The sequence below is a fragment of the Dreissena polymorpha genome, chromosome 10 (genome assembly GCF_020536995.1).
Source record: "Dreissena polymorpha isolate Duluth1 chromosome 10, UMN_Dpol_1.0, whole genome shotgun sequence".
NCBI lineage: Eukaryota > Metazoa > Mollusca > Bivalvia > Myida > Dreissenidae > Dreissena > Dreissena polymorpha.
In genome coordinates this window covers 11,573,289-11,597,328 of record NC_068364.1, presented here as the reverse complement: position 1 = coordinate 11,597,328, position 24,040 = coordinate 11,573,289, and the positions used below count along the sequence as shown (strand labels likewise).

The 24,040-nt window shown below is 37.3% G+C and overlaps 1 protein-coding gene across 16 annotated transcripts in view; it reads right to left on the bottom strand.

Annotated features, from left to right (window-relative positions):
* The window catches only part of LOC127848793 (neurabin-1-like), a 142,118-nt gene that overhangs the window by 17,099 nt on the left and 100,979 nt on the right, over positions 1–24,040 (bottom strand). For 8 of the 16 annotated variants that reach the window (XR_008034774.1, XM_052381406.1, XM_052381410.1 and 5 more), the window contains 9 exons: positions 8,917–18,894; positions 8,153–8,297; positions 7,587–7,670; positions 7,196–7,346; positions 6,590–6,732; positions 5,961–6,143; positions 5,418–5,539; positions 4,582–4,678; positions 3,800–3,935 (listed from right to left, as the gene is read on the bottom strand). Coding sequence is in view for 15 of the 16 variants with exons in the window: in XM_052381406.1 (XP_052237366.1) it covers positions 3,800–3,935; positions 4,582–4,678; positions 5,418–5,539; positions 5,961–6,143; positions 6,590–6,732; positions 7,196–7,346; positions 7,587–7,670; positions 8,153–8,297; positions 8,917–18,428 (10,573 nt within the window). In the remaining variant the exon portion in view is untranslated. Of the gene's footprint in view, positions 1–3,799; positions 3,936–4,581; positions 4,679–5,417; positions 5,540–5,960; positions 6,144–6,589; positions 6,733–7,195; positions 7,347–7,586; positions 7,671–8,152; positions 8,298–8,916; positions 18,895–24,040 lie in introns of those variants that run through there. The other 8 variants (XM_052381417.1, XM_052381420.1, XM_052381421.1 and 5 more) reach the window with 5 other exon arrangements.

Below are 24,040 nucleotides of genomic sequence, written 5' to 3'. Positions count from 1 at the left end.
CAAAGGCCAGTGTGTTAAGTGTTGTCCCAGATTACGAGCCCAAGGCCAGTGTGTTAAGTGTCGTCCCAGATTACGAGCCCAAAGCAAGTGTGTTAAGTGTCGTCCCAGATTACGAGCCCAAGGCCAGTGTGTTAAGTGTCGTCCCAGATTACGAGCCCAAGGCAAGTGTGTTAAGTGTCGTCCCAGATTACGAGCCCAAGGCCAGTGTGTAATGTGTCGCCCCAGATTACGAACCCAAGGCCAGTGTGTTAAGTGTCGTCCCAGATTACGAGCCCAAGACCAGTGTGTTAAGTGTCGTCCCAGATTACGAGCCCAAGGCCAGTGTGTTAAGTGTCGTCCCAGATTACGAGCCAAAGGCCAGTGTGTTAAGTGTCGTCCCAGATTACAAGCCCAAGGCCAGTGTGTTAAGTGTTGTCCCAGATTACGAGCCCAAGGCCAGTGTGTTAAGTGTCGTCCCAGATTACGAGCCCAAGGCCAGTGTGTTAAGTGTTGTCCCAGATTACGAGCCAAAGGCCAGTGTGTTAAGTGTCATCCCAGATTTACGAGCCCAGGGCCAGTGTGTTAAGTGTCATCTTAGATTACGAGCCCAAAGCCAGTGTGTCAAGTGTCATCCCAGATTACGAGCCAAAGGCCAGTGTGTTAAGTGTCATCCCAGATTAGCAGTTTGCACAGGCTAATCAGGGATAACACTTTCTGCCTGAACTGCGTATTAGTTAAAAAGAGACCACCATTGAACTACAATAAAAATTCCATTAAAGCAAAAAGTGTTGCCCCTGAGACTGTGCGGACTGCACAGGCTATAGGGAATTTTATGCAGATGTATAGTGTCCAGATTTCCCAGAGTGTGGCTCAAATGATCACTTGGTACACGCAATGAGAATGATGTAACATGAGTGTGGCTCAAATGATCACTTTGTACAAGCAATGAGAATGATGTAACATGTGTGTGGCTCAAATGATCACTTCGTACACGCAATGAGAATGATGTAACATGAGTGTGGCTCAAATGATCACTTGGTACACGCAATGAGAATGATGTAACATGAGTGTGGCTCAAATGATCACTTCGTACACTCAATGAGAATGATGTAACATGAGTGTGGCTCAAGTGATCACTTGGTACACGCAATGAGAATGATGTAACATGAGTGTGGCTCAAATGATCACTTCGTACACGCAATGAGAATGATGTAACATGAGTGTGGCTAAAGTGATCACTTGGTACACGCAATGAGAATGATGTAACATGAGTGTGGCTCAAATGATCACTTGGTACAAGCAATGAGAATGATGTAACATGAGTGTGGCTCAAATGATCACTTGGTACACGCAATGAGAATGATGTAACATGAGTGTGGCTCAAATGATCACTTGGTACACGCAATGAGAATGATGTAACATGAGTGTGGCTCAAATGATCACTTGGTACATGCAATGAGAATGATGTAACATGAGTGTGGCTCAAATGATCACTTGGTACACGCAATGAGAATGATGTAACATGAGTGTGGCTCAAATGATCACTTGGTACACGCAATGAGAATGATGTAACATGAGTGTGGCTCAAATGATCACTTGGTACACGCAATGAGAATGATGTAACATGAGTGTGGCTCAAATGATCACTTGGTACGCGCAATGAGAATGATGTAACATGAGTGTGGCTCAAATGATCACTTGGTACACGCAATGAGAATGATGTAACATGAGTGGGGCTCAAATGATCACTTGGTACTCGCAATGAGAACGATGTAACATGAGTGTGGCTCAAATGATCACTTGGTACACGCAATGAGAATGATGTACCATGAGTGTGGCTCAAATGATCATTTGGTCCACGCAATGAGAATGATGTAACATGAGAGTGGCTCAAATGATCACTTTGTACACGCAATGAGAATGATGTAACATGAGTGTGGCTCAAATGTCATGTAAAATGATCACTTTGTAATGTCATGTATAATGATCACTTCGTTATGTTATGTACAATGATTACTTCGTACACGCAATGAGAATGATGTAACATGTCAATGTTAAATAATGCTTATTCACATTAATATTATAATGCTACATTTAAAGCATGACTGGAATTGTTTTAGTTTAAAGATCCATAATATTCCTCTTTAGTTGATGTGCACTTCTAATTGGGAAACGTAAAAAAAAATAATATTTATATATATATCATGATAATATATAGATCATGATATATAGATTAAATGAAGTCATAATATGAGTTGAACCGTAAAAGGAAGGAGTAAACGAGGCAGGGAATGATGAATACATAGATCAACTGTTAAAAGGAATAAGTAGGAAAAGAAGAACATGCAAATTAAAGACAACAAATATAGACTTGGACCATTGTAAAGAATTACAAGTAATGGGAGAACAGACATCATATTTCATATTGTCTGGGCAAAGATGGGACAATCTATTGATAAAGCAAAATGAAGAACATGAGGCAGAAAAAGAAATTGCAAAGCAAGAGTAAATTGTGACATGGGATAAGTGGGCCATGTTCTTAGAAAACTGGGTTTAATGCATGTGTGTAGGTGTCCCCCCCCCCAGATTAATGCATGTGTGTAGGTGCCCCCCCCCCCCAGATTAATGCATGTGTGTAGGTGCCCCCCCCCCCCCAGATTAATGCATGTGTGTAGGTGTCCCCCCAGATTAATGCATGTGTGTAGGTGTCCCCCCCCCAGATTAATGCATGTGTGTAGGTGTCCCCCCCCCAGATTAATGCATGTGTGTAGGTGCCCCCCCCAGATTAATGCATGTGTGTAGGTGCCCCCCCCAGATTAATGCATGTGTATAGGTGTCCCCCCCCCCCAGATTAATGCATGTGTGTAGGTGTCCCCCCCCCAGATTAATGCATGTGTGTAGGTGCCCCCCCCCAGATTAATGCATGTGTGTAGGTGTCCCCCCCCAGATTAATGCATGTGTGTAGGTGCCCCCCTCCCCAGATTAATGCATGTGTATAGGTGTCCCCCCCCCAGATTAATGCATGTGTGTAGGTGTCCCCCCCCCCAGATTAATGCATGTGTGTAGGTGCCCCCCCCCCAGATTAATGCATGTGTGTAGGTGTCCCCCCCCAGATTAATGCATGTGTGTAGGTGCCCCCCTCCCCAGATTAATGCATGTGTGTAGGTGTCCCCCCCCCCCAGATTAATGCATGTGTGTAGGTGTCCCCCCCCCAGATTAATGCATGTGTGTAGGTGTCCCCCCCCAGATTAATGCATGTGTGTAGGTGTCCCCCCCCCAGATTAATGCATGTTTGTAGGTGTCCCCCCCCAGATTAATGCATGTGTGTAGGTGTCCCCCCCCCTAGATTAATGCATGTGTGTAGGTGTCCCCCCCAGATTAATGCATGTGTGTAGGTGCCCCCCCCCCAGATTAATGCATGTGTGTAGGTGCCCCCCCAGATTAATGCATGTGTGTAGGTGCCCCCCCCAGATTAATGCATGTGTGTAGGTGTCTCCCCAGATTAATGCATGTGTGTAGGTGTCCCCCCCCAGATTAATGCATGTGTGTAGGTGCCCCCCCAGATTAATGCATGTGTGTAGGTGCCCCCCCCCCCAGATTAATGCATGTGTGTAGGTGTCCCCCCCAGATTAATGCATGTGTGTAGGTGTCTCCTCAGATTAGCCTGTGCAGGACACACAGGCTAACCAGGTACGACACATTCCACTTTTATGGAAGTCTCTTCTATACAAAAATCCAGTTAAGATGAAAAGTGTCATCCCTTATTAGCACATGAATCAAGCCCAGTTTTCAACAACACCAATCAAGTGATGTAGGTTACCTCTGACAGGTGGGGGTAGGGACCTCACAGGTGGGCTGGTCTCCGTGACAACCGTCACTTCCTGTCTGTGTGGCAGGAGCACTGGCAAACCAGCCGCCTGCTGCGCCTCCCGTAACTCACTCTCCAGCTGGAATATCTGCAGGAGACATGAGACAATGATCAATATATGATGAGGCCTCAATTATTAAAATTTAAAAGTACACTTTTTAGGAGGCAACATGAATATACTTTGTGAACCCTCAATCTTCTTATGGATTACAGTCCAACGTAAAATAATTCACAATCTTTAATTCCTATTTCTTGCTTCAGTTTGCACTGCAAATACATGTCAATCTTTCCTTGAAATATGAGCGAAAGGATTTTCAAAGTCAAATAAATACATTGTTCTACTAGTGGTTAATATACAAAGAATGACATTATTAGTCTAATTTGCCATGTTTACACATGCTCCGCCCATCCCTCCTCACACACTATAGTTGACCCTTTATAGCTCAGACATGCATTTTTTAACCATTTGTAGTCTTTTAGAAAATCTTTTTAAATTTAAGACCTTTCTTTATATATTAAAGGCTTTATGTAAAAACCCTAAGAGGCTGATGAACATCAACAAGCATAAAACCTGAAAAGACTGCCAGTCTTAAAACTTCTTAATCGTTGGCAGTACTGGTTTTATGCTGGTTTCATATAGCCACTTCCCTTTTGAGTGGGAAAGGTTAACTGTAAGGACAAAGGGGGTCTTTATTCAGTGAATAATGGTCTTATAATGGCAGAAAGGCACATACCCGATCTTTCAATGACTTGACCAGGGCGTCATACTGCTGGTTCTTCTCATTCTGCTGCTGTATGAGAGCCTCCCGCTCGGCCAGGAAATCCTTCTCCCTGAGAACATCAAATAAACAAACAATGGCGCCTTGCTCTGGAACAATTGGGCTTAATGCATGTGTGTAAAGTGTCATCCCAGATCAGCCTGTATGCAGGGATGACACTTTCCGATTTAATGAAATATTTTGTTTAAAGGAGTCTCTTTTCAACAAAAATCCACAGTAGACAGAAAGTGTTGTCCCTCGTTAGATAGCACAGGATGATCTGGTATGACACTTTACACTCATTCATAAAGCCTAGTTTTTCAAAAACCCTGCTTTTATACATTAATAAAATGTTCAATCCTCTTCTTTTTGCAATATCTGTATTTTGAAACGTAAACATCAGAGACAGAAACGTCAGTATTTTTATACAAAAAGGCAATTACTTGTGCAGAGTAAGGGAGCTTGGCTGGTAGTCATCAATAAGTTACTTGACCTTTGCATATTAGCCATGCTATGGCAAAATGAGCTTTAATGCATGTGTGTAAAATGTTGTTATAGATAAGGCTTATCACATATTCAAAAACTTCAACTGATATTCTCATTAATAAAATAAATTGTTTTTCAGAATTGTGTACCTTTGCTGGTAATCTTTGAAACGTTTATTTCCTTGTTTGTATTTATTCTCATATGTCTATTTTTTCGTTGAAAAAAAAAAAATCAGTTATTTTCTTTAAAAAAAATATTATTCTTTTAATCTGTAAATTGAATTGCTATTCCCCATACAAAAATAACAATTTTAAAGAGATGTATACCTTTGCTGGTACTCTTTGATGAGTTTCTTGGCCTTGTGGTATTTCTTCTCCAGTGCAGTGAGGTCCCCTTGCATCTTCTTCTCCAGGGCTATATACTGGCCTTGGGACCCCTCCATCAGGTCCTTAAAAGGATTTTCAAGGGTTTGCTCAACCATCAACAATTAAACCTCCCACGCATAATTCAACCTCATACATTATTCAAAATCCACAAATTTAAGATCCAGTGGATATGCCAGATTTCAGAAATCAACAAAATTAATACAAAAGAGCAAAATTAAAAAAGCAACACTCTGAGAAAAAAGGGCTTAATTCATGTGCACAAATTATCATCCCAGATAAGCATGTGCAGTCCACACACCCTTTCTGCTTTTATATAATTTTTCATTTAAAGGATGTCTCTTCTTTATGAAAATCCAGTCTAGGAAAAAAGTGCCTTACCTGATTAGCCCATGCAGACTTCATCAGCTTATAAGGGACAACACTTTATGCACATGCATTTAGCCCAGATTTTCCAATAACTCATCCCAAATGACTCCCCAGTACCTGATAGTGATTAATCTCTTTTCTGGCACTGTTCAGTGCCTTCTCCACTTCGCGCAGTCTGGCGGCCATGTCGTCGCTGCGCCGCTCCTCCTGCCGCCGTTGTGACTCCGTGTTCTCCAGCAGCAACAGACGGCCCTTCAGTTTGGTCAGCTCTGCCTCCAGTACAGAGTTTCTTAACTGGGCCTGTGTACGAGAACAATATAACAATAGCAGACGGCCCTTCAGTTTGGTCAGCTCTGCCTCCAGTACAGAGTTCCTTAACTGGACCGGTGTACGAGAACAATAGAACAATAGCAGATGGCCCTTCAGTTTGGTCAGCTCTGCCTCCAGTACAGAGTTCCTTTAAGTCCCCGTTCGCGGAATAGATAATTGTTTTGCATATAAATCGTATAGTGAGAAATAAACTTTACATAAATTCATTGAAATATATTTTATGACTTCGGTGAAACCGGTAGGGGACAATAACAAATAATCCTCAGATTACACTCCTTCTTTCGATGCTTTGGCACCTTTATCAAAATTAAGGACAAAATCGTTAGACTACATTTTTGATCACCACATCAATTTCATTTTTTTGTTGCTATTGCGGCTGACAATACAGAATCCCATATACTTTGAGATAGCGTTACCTCTTTCAGCTTCACAAAGAGTGCCTGGGGCTCCATTTCTGGGCCGCTGTCAGGCGAGCTGTCCTGCAGGTCAAACACATCCACCACAGCTTTGCCAGTAGCCTCCTCTGGGGAACTGTCCGGTGACGGCTCACTGTCAACTCCTAGCATAGAACAATTCACTTCAATGTATGAAATAAGATTCTGGTTTCTTTATAAATGTGCCACACTCTGAAAAAAAAAGGACTTAATACATTTGCGTTAAGTGTCGTCCCCAGATGAGCCTGTGCAGTCAACACAGGCTAATCAGGGGTGACACTTTCCAACTACGCCTTAGCTTGATTTTCATTCAGATGAGACCTCCTTTAAAAGAAAATTCCATTAAAGCAGAAAGTTTAGTCAATGATGAGCCTGCGGACTGGCTTGTTGTAAGAGTGCTGGTTTCTCAATATCTGTAACTCTGGAGACCAGTTGCTTTGATTTATGGCTAATAAATTGTCTTGATTTTCATTAGTTTCTTCTTTTTTTCTTTTTTTATTAACAACTTTAAAAAAATATTTTTTCCCTGTTTAAAGCTTTCATCTCTTACAGAAATCTGCCTCAAGTCACTATTTTTTAATCACTCACCAGACGGCATTGATAATGGAGTTGCCTCCCCTGCCTGCAGCTCTTCAGAGATTTCCTCCGTGTGCTCCATTTCCTCCTCCTCCTGCTTGCCTTCTTCCTCCTCTGCCTCCTCCATTTCTTCTTCTTCTTGGCTGGAGGCATCCAGGTCCTGCTGATACACACAAAACAATCTCAACTTTGTTGACTTTCATCTGACATCAGCAACACATTTTTTTAACATTTAGGGGCAACATTCTACATAAGTATTCTGTGGAAATCAACAAGAATGTCAGTTTTAAAAACACAACCAATTTTACACAACTATTTTTTTACACTTAATTACACAGAACTAGTTTCATTTAACGCTTTCAGCCACATTTGAGGTCAGTGAGAAAAGTGACAGGCTACATACCACATTGTTATCCTCCTTGCTTGATACACTTCCAGTGGAGTGCAGCTTCTGAAGGTGCTCATGCTCCAAAACCTCGTCTCGAGGCTGAAACAATTACCAACATTAAATAAAAGAGAAAATAAATACTGCAAAACTGCAAATCTAAGTAACAGCTTGGTAAAGGCTACAAATAAAAATTCTCAAAACAAATGTCAGATTGTCTGTTAAATTCACTTCTTATCTTTATTATGGGTTTTAACACTTTTTATGTACTTCAGTCATATCACTGTTTCCTTTAAATCATCTTTTGTTTGTTTAACCCTTTACCCCTTGGATACGTATTTTCAAGCTTTTGTAGTCCCTTAGAAAGTTTTATTTAATTAAAGACGTTTCTTACAAAATTCAATTTTTAAAGGCTTCTATTCCAAACCTTAGATACTCATGAGCAGCAACCATCATAAAACATGAAGAGACAGTGAGTTTCTCGCAGGCTGTTCTTGTTTTATGCTGTTGGCACATAGCCATTTTCACTTTTCTTCTGCAAGGGAAAGGGTTAATACTTAGCTACAATGCCAGCAGTAACTCACTACCATGAAACCATCATGCAGGGCCTGTAGCCGTTCATGCTCCTGACGTTTCAGCTCCTCCCTGCGTCGATCGAGCTCCAACGACTGCTGGATGAGCCGAGCAACCTCACTCTTGCTCGGGTCTTTCTCTCGACCAATCAGAAACCTGCAAATGGCGCAAAACATTAATTTAAAAGATTACTGTGCGATAACCAGGTAAATGGGTAGATATCAATAGGATGCTAAAATACTTAAATAATACTAATGATACTTATGAATTGTTTACAATTTATATAAATTTAATCTTTTGTTAAAGATTGAACTTTTTAGTAAACGCAAATGAATATCACATGATTTTAACTGCTTGATACATATAACTAAGAAGTAATTTATCCACAAAAATGTATGTATGTAGGAATGGGGAATGAGTTGAGTGTTCTTGATATTTGTTAACAGGTTATTTTAACAAGACATAACGCAACTGCTTGAAATACAATAATATACTTTAACCCTTTTTCTGTTTGTGTGTGTGTGTGTGTGTGTTTTATAGGTGCCAGTGTTCTTGTTTTTCTTTGAATTTGTGTATTGTTTTGTATTCGAAGTTTTGTGAAGTCTCTTTCTCTCCCTCTCTCACTTTTAGGGGTTTTGCACACCAAATTAGATCTTAATTTTCTTCAAATTTTATTTCTTCACAAATAAAGAATACAAATCCCAGTAACTCAAACTAAGACAAAAAGCAAGAAAACAATTCAATAAAGGAAACTTTATAATGTGCAAGAACTTACCCTTTATCCATATTACCATCCTCATGGTTATTATCTGAATCAGTTTCACAGCTGGAACTACTTGAACTGGCACTGCCAGATCTACTTTTCTGTTCCTCTGCCATTGGCCTGCCTCCAATTCTTTCAAAAGTATCAAACTTTTGTTCAGGTTGTTCTCTCTCATCTGCACTGCCAGATGGTTTTATTTTATCATCCTGTACTGAATTATCAATGGAACTGCTTTTGCGCCTCTTGCCTTTCCTCATCTTTTTTTGCTGTTTTTGTTCTTTGGACTTTGTGCTTTCAGCTTCATCATTACTGGAAGTACTAGAACTTTGACTTGTCATTGCACTAGAGGCCTTTCTAGACTTTCTAGAAGCTTTTATTGCCTTTATGGGCTCAATTACAGTTTCTGAAGATTTCAAATCACTACCACTATCACTTGATAAAGACGACAACGAAAGCTTTCTTGCCGTACTTATATCATCTAGTTTGCCTGACAATTCCGTAATGGATTTGTGTACCTCATCCTCTAACACTAATGAAGGAATTCTAGAGTCATCTCTGTCAAAAAGGATCACATTCTCATACAAATGCAAAGGCTTTCTGACATAGACATCTGTTACCAAAGCAATATCATCATAAACATTGTCCGGATTCATATCATCCTGGATTTCAAGAGCATCCTTAAACTCTTTATCTGATTTAGAACTACTGGAACTGCTTGACTCAGTAATATTTCTTGACCGTTGTAATTGCTCAACAGGTATTGAAACATCTGGAATATCTTTACCGATGTCTACAGGGCTTGTTGTAGAAGGCATATCTTCATGACTCGACTTTTCAGAACTTGATGAAGACGTGCTGGATTTTCTTCTGACGATATTTTTCAAATTCATTTCATTTTCCAGAATGATGTTTTGTAATAACTCATCATCACTTTCAATAGGAATTTCAGGAACACTTGGTTGCTCCAATTCCTGGCCAACAATTGGCTTCAACTCAATGCCTTCTAAAGTGATTTCACCTTTGTTGAAATCAACTTCTTCCAGGTGAGGATCAATAGTTTCATATATGTCATTGAAGTCATCTATCTCTCCTTCATTATGATCTGGAGACACATTGTAGTATACAGAAACGTCGGGTGTGCCCGGATGTACAAATATGTCTACACCTACTGGGTGCATTTTTGAATTCAATTGGTTAGCATAATCTAAATCTTTGAACATGATGTCCAGATCTTTCTGAGTGACATCCTCACATGTAATCATGGTACACTCTGGGAGGATATACATTTTTGAATCACAGCTGACATCTCTCTTTGAATCACTGTATAAATCATCTTCTGAATCTGTTGTACCAGATTTTCCAGTCTTATTGTCTCCTTTGGAAGAGTCCGAACTGCTACTACTGGAAGAACTGACAGAACTTGTCCTGCCCTTACCATGATGAATTGCACTCTCTAATTCCCTTATGACAACTGCTTCAGCATTTGTTTCATCTTCCAAAACATCATCAGTGTCAGTTTTGTCACTATCCATGTCCTCTTCAAAAGATGTCTTAATAAATGTTTCTAGCAAGGGTGCTTTAAATGGATGTGAATCCTCTATCACTGACTTCAACAGTTCATCCTCCTCACTATACTGAGATTCAATATTGTCATCCTCAGTATCTTTGACATCAACATTGTCATATTCTGTGTCTTGAATGTCAACATTATCACCCTCAGTATCTTCCACATCAACATTAACATAATTAGTATCTTTGACATCAATATAGTCATACTCCATATCTTGATTATCATTATTGTCATCTGATATCCGCATATCAGCTCCTTTAAGTTCATTAAAAGGGTGCATATTTGGCACCAAACAATCACCTACTGTTTCAGTTATATTGTTCGAAAAAGAATGCTCATTATTTTCTTTTGGTTGTGATTTTACACAAACATAATCATCATCATCATCATCATTTTCAGTGCCACTTGATGATGCTCTTTCACACACTGACAGTTTTTTCTCTTCATTGACATTCAATTCATTTTCATGCAAAGTTATACTTTTTTCACTGTGTGTCTCACTTTCACTATCACTTGAAGACTCTTGGTTGTCTTCGTTTCTCGACCACAATGGCTCAACACTAAAATGAATTCCTACAGGAGATTCTTGCTTGTCACTACTTGAAGCCTCCAAAGTGTTATCATCGGTAAAGTTAATGTCTGAAGGAGGTATTTCAAAACACCCCATTAGATCTGAATGGTTTGAAGAACTTGAAGATGTTCTTGACCTGCCTGAAGCTGGCTCAGGATGGATCACTGGAAACGGCACACACACAACTATTTCAGCAGGTTCATGATTAGCCTCAAAATCTTCATCTTCTGGTTTATACGTAATGGGCACTTCATCTTCAAAATCCTCATGAGCAACATGAGCATCATGGCTGTCTTTTGGTGCCACACTATCAACATAACGTCCATTATCACTACTGGGATATTCTATCTCACTTAAACTTGATTCTGAAGACGATTTAGAAGCTTTCACTTTGCCCTTTGTTGTTAATTTAACATCCTTGTCATAATCAGCTACATCATCATCACTTGAATCACTTTCTTGATCAGCAAGATAGGCTGTCTCTTTGTCTGTTACTTGAGGAATAATGTCAGCGACTGAAAAAATTAATTCTTTTTGAGGGATTTCAATGGCTTGGCTACTCATAATTTCCGTGCTGCCTTTAGGAACTTTTACTGTTTCTGCAGTTTCAGGTACAATAATAAAGTGCACGTCATCCTTTACACCTGAATCAACAGGATAAGGTCTACATGATTTAGATGATCTATCACTGCTGTCAGAAATTTTTCTTTCTGGCATATCTTGATGATTGCTACTTCCATCTTTTGAAACATCTGGTGCAGCATCATTTGATGAAGTATCGCTAGATTTAGACTTTGTGTTTCCATCATCACCACGGTCAGAGTCTGAATGCATACTAGATTCTGATGAACTACTAGATGAACTACTTTCTGGAGTCTTCTTTTTCTTATTCTTCCTTCTTTTCTTTTTTTTGGACTTCTTTTGATCTTCAGTTGACTGTTTTTCATCTGAATCTGTTGTATCTGATTGTCTTGCTTTCTTGTTATTTATTAATTTCATGCTTGTTTCCTGATGGAAATGTTCACTGTCACTCTTCATATCTTGTTCAAGATCTTTTATTATACCTTCTAAATCATCCTTTAGGGAAGTCTTATGTATTTCAACTGATGAATGCAATGAGGGGAAGGAAGTACCACTCTGATTTGTACTACCTGTAACAGCCTCATTATCTTTAAATGTGTCATGATCTGACACATGCCCACTTCTTCCAACTTCTGCATTTATTGTGGGTAGACTTCTTTTTATTCCTGTCTTTTTTGTCTTTTTACAGGAAGAGGATGAAGAATCAGAACTATTTCTATCACTTTCTGAACTCTCCTTGCTATCAGCGTTTAGTTCCTTTCTTTCTGACCCACCAACAGAATTACTAGATAATACAACTTTTTCAGGAACCACATTGGTACCTTTTGAAGATGCTTTTATATGAGATTTAACCAAACCAAAGATGGAATTGCATTTCTTTATAGCTTCCTCTTGTTCATGTTTGTAAGAAGATTTGACAGGGTTTTCTGGTGAAACACTGTCTAATGACATTTGTTTTTTAACTGACATGTCACTTAATGTGTCACTAACACACGAGTTTTCAGTGCTTGTAGAGGCACTTTGTTTATGCTCATTTAGTGGAATTGCCGTGATTTGATCATCATTTACCTTCTTAGATGTTAGTTGTGCTTCTACATCATCTTTATCTTTTAATTTTGATCCAGCCATTTGGTTTACTACTGCCAAAATGGACCTTCTATTCGAAGGCCTTCTTTCAACTACTCTCTTATCATCTTTTGGAAGTGGTGGTTTCCCTTCCACAACAACTATTTCCTTTGGTTCTCTGGGAGATTCAAGTGCGTTCTCATCTTGAGAACTTTGTGCTGAAACAGGCTTAACAGTGATGTTGACCTTTGGTAAGTCTTTTGTTGGTGTTGAAGATCTAGAAGCTGGAGAGGCTGATCTTGTGCTATTTCTTTTCTCTTTCTCTATTTCCTTTTCTTCTCTGCTTTTACGCAATGAGGCAGATCTGACCTTAACTTCAAAAGAATCTTTCCGCTTAATTTTAGGAGATGGTGGTTTTGTACATGTTGACTGCCATATATTTCTCACTCTATCTCCATCCTTAATAGTGGCTTCGGGTGTAGTTGGTGATGAAAGTAATAGGGACCTTCTTGGTGAATCTTCTCTTTTTGTCTTAAGAGATTCTTTTCTCTTAAGTTCGGTTTTGTTTTCTTCCTCTTGCCTTTCCTCGTCTGACTGGCTCAAGCGTTTGTCTAGAGCTATTACTTCAACCTTAACTTTATCTTTCAATGAGTCACTTCTTTTTATATCTATTGGACAATTCTCATCATCATTGCTTTTACCTGTTTCCACAAGTGGCTTTGCTTCTAATGGTTTTACTTCAACATTTAGTTTGCCTTGTTTCAAAACAGATCTCGGACTCCTTCTTACAACATTATTTGTTGGTTTTGAGTCATCACTGGTTATGTTTGTCACATTTTTAAGGTCAATAGACATTGGTCTAACACCAATCTTTTCCAATGGTGGTTTCTGATTCTGGGAATTTCTTCTTGAAATGGACTGACCAGCAAATATCGATGATGGTTTAACATCTGCTTCATTCTTTTTAATGTGTCCTGATTTAGGCAATGAAACAGAACCGGTAAATGGGGTTTTATTCAAATTCTGCTGGTTTCGAGGATAAACTTTTGTTTCTACAGTTAGATGAATGGGTTCAGTTTTGACATGATAAGTTTTGGCTGGTTTGATTTCATCAACAGGTGAAGTGAGTAAGTTTTCATCAGCAGAGGAAGACTGCGATAGTCTTCTTATGTAATCTGCAACAGATCCAGGAGTTGAATCCTTCGGAAGAGAGCTATGAAGCTTTCTCATATGTTCACCAGTTGGCGAGACTGGTTTCCCTGAAAGAAATGGGGAAGAAATCTTTCTAGATTTATTGGCAATTAATGATTGATCTGGTTTAACATTTGTACTTGATTTTCTGTTCCACAAGAACATTGTCTTCTTAAAATCTGTTGGCGACTCACAGCCTGAACTTGACTCACTTGGCTCATCAATATCTTCAATTTTCTTCTTAGTCGGTCTTGTTGAATATTGAAGTTGCTTAAATATAGCCATTCTTTTTGCCCTTGCTTTTTCTTTATCAGATTCAGATGGGGTAGATGGTGGTGTTACCATTTGTTCTTCATCATCTTTATATTTTTCAATGTCCGCTTCTCTGTTCTGATCTTCAAGCTTGGCTGTCACAGATTCTGCCATCTTTCGGGACATGATAGCTGCTTTCTTCATAACATCTTTGTCTACATTGGCAAATGGCCCAGGCTGTTTTACTGGCTCCTCTAGAGATATTTCTCTTGCCTTGTTTGACCAATCAATTCGTATATCAGCTGTCACAGCTGGTTTGGATACGATTTGGTCAACCTCATCATGTCCTTTTGGTGAAATTTGAGTTTGGATTGAAGGCAAACTAAATTCTGAAACATACGTATTCTCCATATCAACATTGCTGATAATATCAACCTTTAACTCTTTTGTGGCAGACTGCAGAGGAGCTAATATCTCATCCAGTTCAGAATATTTTTCAGGACACTTTGTATTGATCTCATCACTGACATTGGCTAAATCACCAGCCATACCCTGATGTCTTAATTTCTCATATTCTGGTTCTTTTTCATCTAATACTCTGCTATGAGAATTCAAGTATTTTGACTCAGAGTCTGATTCAGAAGATTCAGACTCTGATGTTGAAGAGGAAGATGATGATGTGTCCGATTTCAATTTGACACTTTGTTCTTCATTTGAGGCCTTTATTATCATATCAACTGATTTTGACTCTGTTCTGTTATGATCATCAACAATGTCAAAATTTAGTTTCAAGTTCATATGTTGAGAATCAATGATTTCACTAGAAATTGGATCAAAAGAAACTGCAGTATCTTCAATATTTGTCAACCTTGAAGTTGTCTCGTCTTTAATTGGGGATTTCAAATTACTAATCTTATTGTCTTCTGAGTCAGATGATGATGATGATGAAGTCTCTTTGTCATATGGGGTAAGGAGAATCAAACTGGAATATGTTTCCTCATGGGTTTTATCAGCAACCAAGGTCATGGAAGCACTTTCATGTGCCAGATTGCCAGATGCTTCTAAAGTAACTTGGTGATCAGAAAAGGCTGGAGACGATGAAGTTAATGCTTCTTGAGCTTGTAACGAACAAGATATGTCTGGAATTGTATCTTCTTTCTGAGCTCCTGCAATTCTATCAATCAGATTAATGGTAACACAGGTTGTCTCTGCTTTGTCATTAGTTTCATTATCACAACTGGGTATTAAAATATCAACCTCTTTTCCAGTGCCTTCTTCAGGTTCATGACTTGAATCAGTTGTATCACTCTCGCTATCTGAAGAAATTATCTTGACCTTAATGAGCTCAGGTGGTCCAGCAGAAGGCAAAGCAGGTGCTTCTTCATCTTCAGATGATGAGGAGCTGGTTTCTGCTTTAAAGGTCGGCCCTTTTTCTTGCTGCTCTACAGAACTGGCTGAGCTTAATGATTGCAGCTTGTACAATGTAGGAGTTTTATAATGAAGGTTAGTTGTATAGTCAATATCACTTTCACTGGCGAATGATGAAATGTTCTTTTTTGAAGAAACGTCATAATCGATCAGAGGATCTATATCATTTAAAGATTGTTCATACTTATTTTCATCAGCCTGACCATGTTCAAAGTGTTTGGAATTAAAATTGGAATCGGACATAATTTTGTCTGGAATCTTTTCAAATGTTTCTTCTTTCTTAACATTTTCATGGCCTGAATTATGGCTATCACTTTCAGATGATGAAGAAATCTTTCTACTAGCTATAGTTTTAGAAATATCATCTTTCAGATATATTTCAGTAGAAACAAAAGCATTGTTTTTATCTTTATTATCATAAATCTCAGTATCTTTGTCCGCTCTCGGAATTTCATATACGTTTTCACATTCGCTGTCTGATGAAATTTTAATTCTTCCAGTGGTTTCATTGTCCATATTTTTTGGTGAGTCAATAGTGTCTTTAACCAAATCTTTAACATCATTAGTCACATGATTTTCATCAACATTGGGATCATCTTCGCCTGAACTTTCACTGTTGGATGATGATGATGTTGATGATGATGAACGTTTTCTCTCTTCAATAAATTTGAAGGCGACACTTTCTGCTTCATTTTCTTTTGAGCTGTCATTCTCTTTACTTTTGTTCTCAGAATTAAAATGTTTATGTCCTTCATCATCAACATAGGGATATCCACTAATTTTGCTTTCATCATTTTCACTGTCTGATGATGATGATGATGACAAAATCTTTCTTCTGGAAATACTATCTGATCCAGTTACTTCTGGGGCATGTTCTGTTAGGTCGATAGTCAATTTAATTTCAGTTTCATCATTTTTTACTTGTTCTGTTGATTCATTCTCGTGCTCAGAGTTTTCAGATGATGATTTGTGCAAATTGCTTTCCAAAGCATGTTTAGGACTTTTACCATCATAAGTGGTGACAACATTAACATTATCTTCAGAAGAGGTGCTAGTTGTTGTATGGTTGTCATCTATGTCATCAGAAGTCTCCCGAATGTTTACACCAATTTCCACCTGTGCAACAGGTAAAGACTGTTGTCCATCATCAGGACCTTGTTCACTAGGTATATCTACCAAATTAGTTCCATCTAAAATCTTTTGTATATTTGCAGTGTTACCATCTACCAATTCTTCTTCAATAGCATAATCTGTAGGTTCATTTAGCACGGCATCCTCAATTTCCAAACTTGGAGAACCATCACCAGACTTTGCTCTACTTTCTTCGCTGGATGTACTTGATTTTGAAGACGAAGACTCATTGTCAGACTCAGCCTTTTCTTTTTCTTCTAATGCTATCTGATACTTTTCAATTAAGTCAACAGAATCTGTCAAATGTGTCTCTTCTGTGTCATCATCAGGTATATTGAAGTCTTGACCCACAAACTTATTATTTTCTAATGAGATCAAACCAGTCTGAATTTGATTGTCTGGAACCATGTTCTGTGTTTCATTTTGCTCAGCTTTAATGCTGATTTCTACTTCTTTAATAAGTGCTGGAATATCTTTTTGAATTTCAGCCATAAGTTCAGGATTAAATTGAACATCCTTAAATACACTTTGGACTATTTTATCTGCCATACTCTCAAAGTCTACTGGTCTAGGAGCTGATTCACTGTCTGATGATTCACTGTCCGATGATTCACTTGAAGATGAACTTGAAGAGGATCTAGAGGATAATTTCTCATTTCTTTCTGTAAATCCAGTTACTGATGGTTCATTTACATTTTCATTGACAACATTTACTTCAATAGATTCAATCTTCACCTTATTAAGTTCTGCATTAAGAACCTCAACTGTTTTCTCAGTTTCCAAATGATGTATTTCACTCTGATAGTCAGGATAATTTTCATTCACATTTTCACCACAAAAAGTCCCAAAACCACTGTCAGTTCTAAATTTATCTATTTCTACACTATCATCTTCCTGTTCTAAAAGAGATTTGGTACCTATTTTAAAATCATTTTCCTTGGAAAGATTTGCATTTAGATCACCATAATTTGACCCGTTTAACACTGTAAGATTTTCCGAAATACTTTCATTGTAATCCTTATTGCAATCATCACCAACAGCTGTTGCTGCTACAGCAGCAATACCTGCACTCAATATTGCTTGCATCACTGCACCTTTTTTACTGGCCTTTATGTCTTCAATTTCTTCTTCAAACAGGTCTGTAAAGTTCTTTGGATCCGTGTCAGTTAAGACTTTAACATTGTCATTAAACAATGCTTCAAACTCATCATCGGCTTTGGACATTTCATCCTCTTCAAGTAATTTGCTATCTTTGTTACTGGATTCTATTGTTTCTCTTTCATAAACAGTCTCAAAATTTGGAAGATCATTGCTAACTGTAGCCTTTTCACATTCAACTGTTTTGTGCTTGTTTTGAATTCTCTCCAAATAACCTTCTGGTGCTTCGGGAGGATCTAACATTGGCTTGTCTCTAAAATAGTCATAATACTGGGCCAAATATGTGGCCACACTTAGTCTATCCGGTGCTTCCATTCTAACCATATCCTCAGGGTCCAACATCTTTATAATTCCAAACTCTCTTTCAGCTATTGTAAATGCTAGATCATTGTTCTTGTAAACCTCGTCCGGATTCAGGGAATAGTAGTCAATTAGATCTGGCCGAAATCTGCTGAGCATTGCACAGAACGCCAGCCCATTTTTCCAGCAAGTTGTAAGATTACGCACTTCCAGACCTTTGTAACCTGACGTTACTTTCAGACACCACATGTACAACCCCTTTACTTTTCCAGGCATCTTTACCAGTTGGTTTCTTTATTTTTCAAAATGTCCTTTTAATTTTCAAGAATGCCCCAACAAAATTGAAAACAGTAATATTTAAAAGTAGACGATTAAACGATTATTCCTCAAACAATTTTATAGTCTGTTTCCCATACATGCCCAAATCATTATGTTTAACAATTTATAACGTATGTCCAGTATATTTGTATTGATGTATCTTTTCTTAAAAATTTTCTTATCAATCAGCATCTATCTTCAGGACAAGATGACAAGTTGGTAATGAACACCATCTACATAATCGCATGTTCACACTGTCAAATACTTCACCCAACAGACACCAGTACCTCATATAAAAATATTTCTGTTCTGAATAAGTCAACTTTTTATGCCGTTATGAAAATATGATGTCCCATTTGTTGAACACACCAGAAACATAGGGCAGTTTCAGCTATATTTCCCTATATCCGCCAGGTGTCCATCTCTGTAAAATGAAAATAAATACGTTATAATATAAAGCTCTTGTAAAACTAGACATAATTGCGTATATACTTTTTGTTGCAGTTAATGTACATTTCCCACCAAAGAAAAGAAAATGATCAGAATAATCATGACATCCATTAGATGCCATACATAACAGTTTTATAATATAAAGTATCGGAATACCAGTGTTTACAGTAGTATCATTATACAACAATACAGCTCTGTTTACACTTACAAATGAACCATATGCAGATGACAGTTGCCAACATGTTTGGGGGAAAAATATCAGTAAGATATATTTTCCCTTATTTTAGCTGTAAAATTGCAGTTTTTATTGTTGTCACATAAAGGCATTATGTATTAAACAAATGTAAAAAACAACAACAACTAGAAATGTGTATGTCGGAAACACTATGTCCCCTTCTGCGCCGCTTTGAAATTTTTTTTTACCTTTGACCTTGAAGGATGACCTTGACCTTGAACTTCCACCACTCAAAATGTGCAGCTTCATGAAAACGCCGCTTTGAATTTATTTATTTTGACCTTTGACCTTGAAGGATGACCTTGACCTTGAACTTCCACCCCTTAAAATGTGCAGCTTCATGAGAACGCCGCTTAAAAAAAAATTATTATTTTTTACCTTTGACCTTGAAGGATGACCTTGACCTTGAAGGATGACCTTGACCTTGAACTTACACCACTCAAAATGTGCAGCTTCATTAGAACGCCGCTTTGAAATTATTTATTTTTTTACCTTTGACCTTGAAGGATGACCTTGACCTTGAAGGATGACCTTGACCTTTACTTCCACCACTCAAAATGTGCAGCTTCATGAGAAAGTCGCTTTGATTGTTTTTGACCTTTGACCTTGAAGGATGACCTTGAACCTTGAAGGATGACCTTGACCTTGACCTTTTACCACTCAATATGTGCGGCTCAATGAGATACACATGCATGCTGCCAAATATCAAGGTGCTATCTTCAATATTGCAAAAATATTCATAAAATGAGCGATTTTGGCCACATATATGTGACCTCTGACATTGAAGGATGACCTTGACCTTGACCTTTCACCACTCAAAATGTGCAGCTCCATGAGATACACATGCATGCCAAATATCAAGTTGCTATCTTGAATATGAAAAAGTTATTGCAAATGTTAAAGTTGGAGCAAACAGACCAACAGACAGGGCAAAAACAATATGTCCCCCACTATAGTAGTTGGGGGACATAAAAATTATGTCGACTTCCAAGCAAAAAATAAAATAAATAAATATATAATTGTATTATGTCTCCTCAAATATTTTATTTCGAAAATATTAACAGATTAAAAATGACTATACAAGATTTAAACAGAGCTTTAAGAAGAAATATTTATATTTTAAAGAATATAAGTGTAATATTGGGACATCTGGAGATTTTCTTGTAAAAAGAAATATCTTGACATTTAAGAATTTAAATTAAGTATATATTAAGACTGAAAAGGGTGAGAATGATTTACTCAATATAAAGAAGGAGTTCAGCGGAAGAAACATAATAGATAAAACATTAAATCACAAGTGTGTAAACAGCAGAAATCTAGAAATTCACAATTCAGACAATATATGTATCCCAGAAAAAGCACCTCTTTGGAAAAACCCACTTATCTGCTGGTACAAATAAACATGACCCATTTGTAATCCTTTCAAAATCACACACCGTATCAACCGTCATTATTTAAAGGAAGCTATCATTGGTTGATATAATGGACCAGCAATGTTTGTACCGGGGTGATTAGTGGGGTTTTCTAAACTCGTGCTTTTCCGGGATCAGTCTATTACAACAGGCATCTTGATTTTTTTCAACAAAAATTAGAAAGTAATAACATAGATTTATTCCAACAAAAAATTAAACAAATCTGTGCAAAATTTCATTTAATTATTGATACATTAGCCATTCGTGATAGGCCATCATCAAAATCCCACCAGACATTTCATATTAATATTTTCGACCTGGCTATACAAAGTGGTAACATGATGAGCTAAATATTCGGACAATGTTGAAACAGTATAGTTATAATGTTGCCATATCATACGTGTATATGCCTCAAGGTGTATTAGAATTCATTGTTTACCACTCAAAAGTGTACAGTGACAATATATGCACTGAGTATAAAACATAATTTAACAAATGGAACACAAAATCAAACATGAAACTTTAACTGTATGTGTACAGAAATATCTTAAATTTTACAAGAGATGAAATACTAGTTTGAATGTATTAAAATTGTCTGTCATATTGAGAAAAGAATTTTAACGTAAAATTAACAGTATTTATATTAAGACAAATTTTGAAAATTATAAGCTCCCAATTCACTAAGGTATTACAACTTAAATACTCACTGCAGATGATGAAATATATTCCCATTAAACTTATTGTTATTCTGAATAAGCAAACTGAGTGCCATTCATTTTATGTTATATTTTTATAATATCCAAGTTTATGTCATTATCTTTACCTTAAATATTCAATATCAACTCAAGATAGAACCCATGCTTATATTCATAATATTATCATTTAAATTAAAACTATCAATGCAATTAAGATAAATGTTATTAAATTTCTCTGAAAACTGTCCTAATCGTTTGTTTTGTGTTAAAATAAACTTCATTAATGCCCGGTCACGTATGACTATCTATGCATAATTAACCTTAAAATACCCCACATTCATTGACAGGCTTGAATAAATACTCTAATGTTACAAATTTGTCTGAAACAAAAGTAAAGGCGCATACTGTCATTAAACGGCCGAGTCTATGAAAAAAATAATGCATAAACATTCATATATATGTCAAATTATTATGTAAATAATCAGTGCAAAGTCACACTGACTGGTTGCAGGCACAAGCACTTGTTACAGTAAGGCCAAAAAAAAAAGGTCCGTTTCCGGTCGCCCGACCGTGTCTCCCGAATTGACGTTGATCCTCAACTTTTTATTGGGGGTCGTAAAAAAAAAAAAAAAAAAAAAAATGTGTTCATTTTCTTTCATATTAGATGTTATATCAAGCAAACAAAGCATATATATATATGTATTTCTTATTATAAGCTTTGGTAGCCTTCCATTTTAGTACCCGAAACAAAAAATAAATAAATAAAAATTCCCTACCTACCGACCCTGTTTATTTTTACCAAGGAGACCAGAAAGGGACCTATTTTTTTTTGGCCTTACTTAAACATATGCATACAGGCAAGAGTTTATTTGATTTCATTCTTATAAAAAATTACTTATTATTCATCATAGCATCAGATTTAAAGTGATGTCAACTCTAGACACTGACAATTTCCGTTGTGCCATGAAATAAACTTGCCAGAAATGTCATTATAATTATCAATGTGAGATAGTGTGAGTTATTTTTCAAAAATAATCAAAAGTGTTAGACGTGCATTTGATCAAACCTAGAGGGATGCCCTGGAGTAAACAGCTAACTACACAAGAATATTTAAATGTGATTAGTTAATATACCTAATTTTATTAACCTTTAAATTTGATGACAACAAGATGTGTTTGTGAAACACAATGTCCCCCTATATGACGTTTGACCTTGTAGGATGACCTTGACCTTGACCCTTCACCACTCAAAATGTGCAACTCCATGAGATACACATGCATTTCAAATATAAAATTGCTAGCTTCAATATTGCAGAAGTGACATTACATGAGCAATTTTGACCCATATATTTGACCTTGAAGGATGACCTTGACCTTGACCTTTCACCACTTAAAATGTGCAGCTCCATGAGATACACATGCATGCCATATCTTCAATATTGCAAAAGTATTAATAAAATTAGCGATTTGGGCCACATATATTTGACCACTGACCTTGAAGGATGACCTTGACCTTGACCTTTCACCACTCAAAATGTGCAGCTCCATAAGATACACATGCATGCCAAATATCAAGTTGCTATCTTCAATTTTGCAAAAGTACTCATAAAATGAGCAATTTTGGCCACATATATTTGACATCTGACCGTGAAGGCTGACCTTGACCTTGACCTTTCACCACTCAAATTGTGCAGCTCCATGAGATGCACATGCATGCCAAATATCAAGTTGCTATCTTGAATATTGAAATACAGCAAAAGTGTACATTAAATGAGCAATTTTGACCCATATATTCGACCTTTGACCTTGAAGGATGACCTTGACCTTGACCTTTCACCACTCAAAATGTGCAGCTCCATGAGATACATATGCATGCCAAATATCAAGTTCCTATCTTCAGTATTGCAAAAGTTATTGCAAATGTTAAAGTTGGCGCAAACCAACCAACCAACAGACCAACCAACAGACCAACCAACAGACCAACAGACAGGGCAAAAACAATATGTCCCCCACTACTATAGTGGGGGACATAAAAAGGATTAATTTTAACTTTAATCTGAAACATTAGATGTGTTTGTGAAACACTATGTCCCCATATATTTGACCTTTGACCTTAAGGATGACCTTGACCTTTCAACACTCAAAATTTGCAGCTCCATGAGATACACATGCATGCCAAATATGAAGTTGCTATCTTCAAAGTTTTGGCAAACTGTTTAAGTTTTTGCAAACAAACAAACAAAGCAACAAACCAACAGACAGGGCAAACACAATATGTCCCCCACTAAAGTGGTGGGGGACATAAAAACACATTTGGCATGTGATGAAATCAAGTGAGTTATAGATACAATGTATCTAACATTTTGTATCATAGAGCGTTGTTTTCTTTTTAAATAATATTATTAGCCCCTTTCATGATCATAATGTTATTGATTGTTAACCATGTTGTTTGGTACATTTTATTGATTAACTTACCCTCTTCATTTATATTTACGTTATGATGGAGTTTTGTATTACTCACTAAATATTCAAACTGTTTAACAGCATTTTGTACACAATTCAAAATATTTAGAAATCAAACAATTTTAATTAAACTGACTAACATCCACACAGCATAATGTTTTTTGATTTTCTATTTTGAACAAATGACTGTCGATTTTTACAATACGCTTTTCACATGTGTATTTAAATATTCAAAGTAAGATTAAATTACACTAGCTCAATACTTCTCTAAAGACAATACATTTAAATATTTAAATAACCACATATTTGTCTGCCA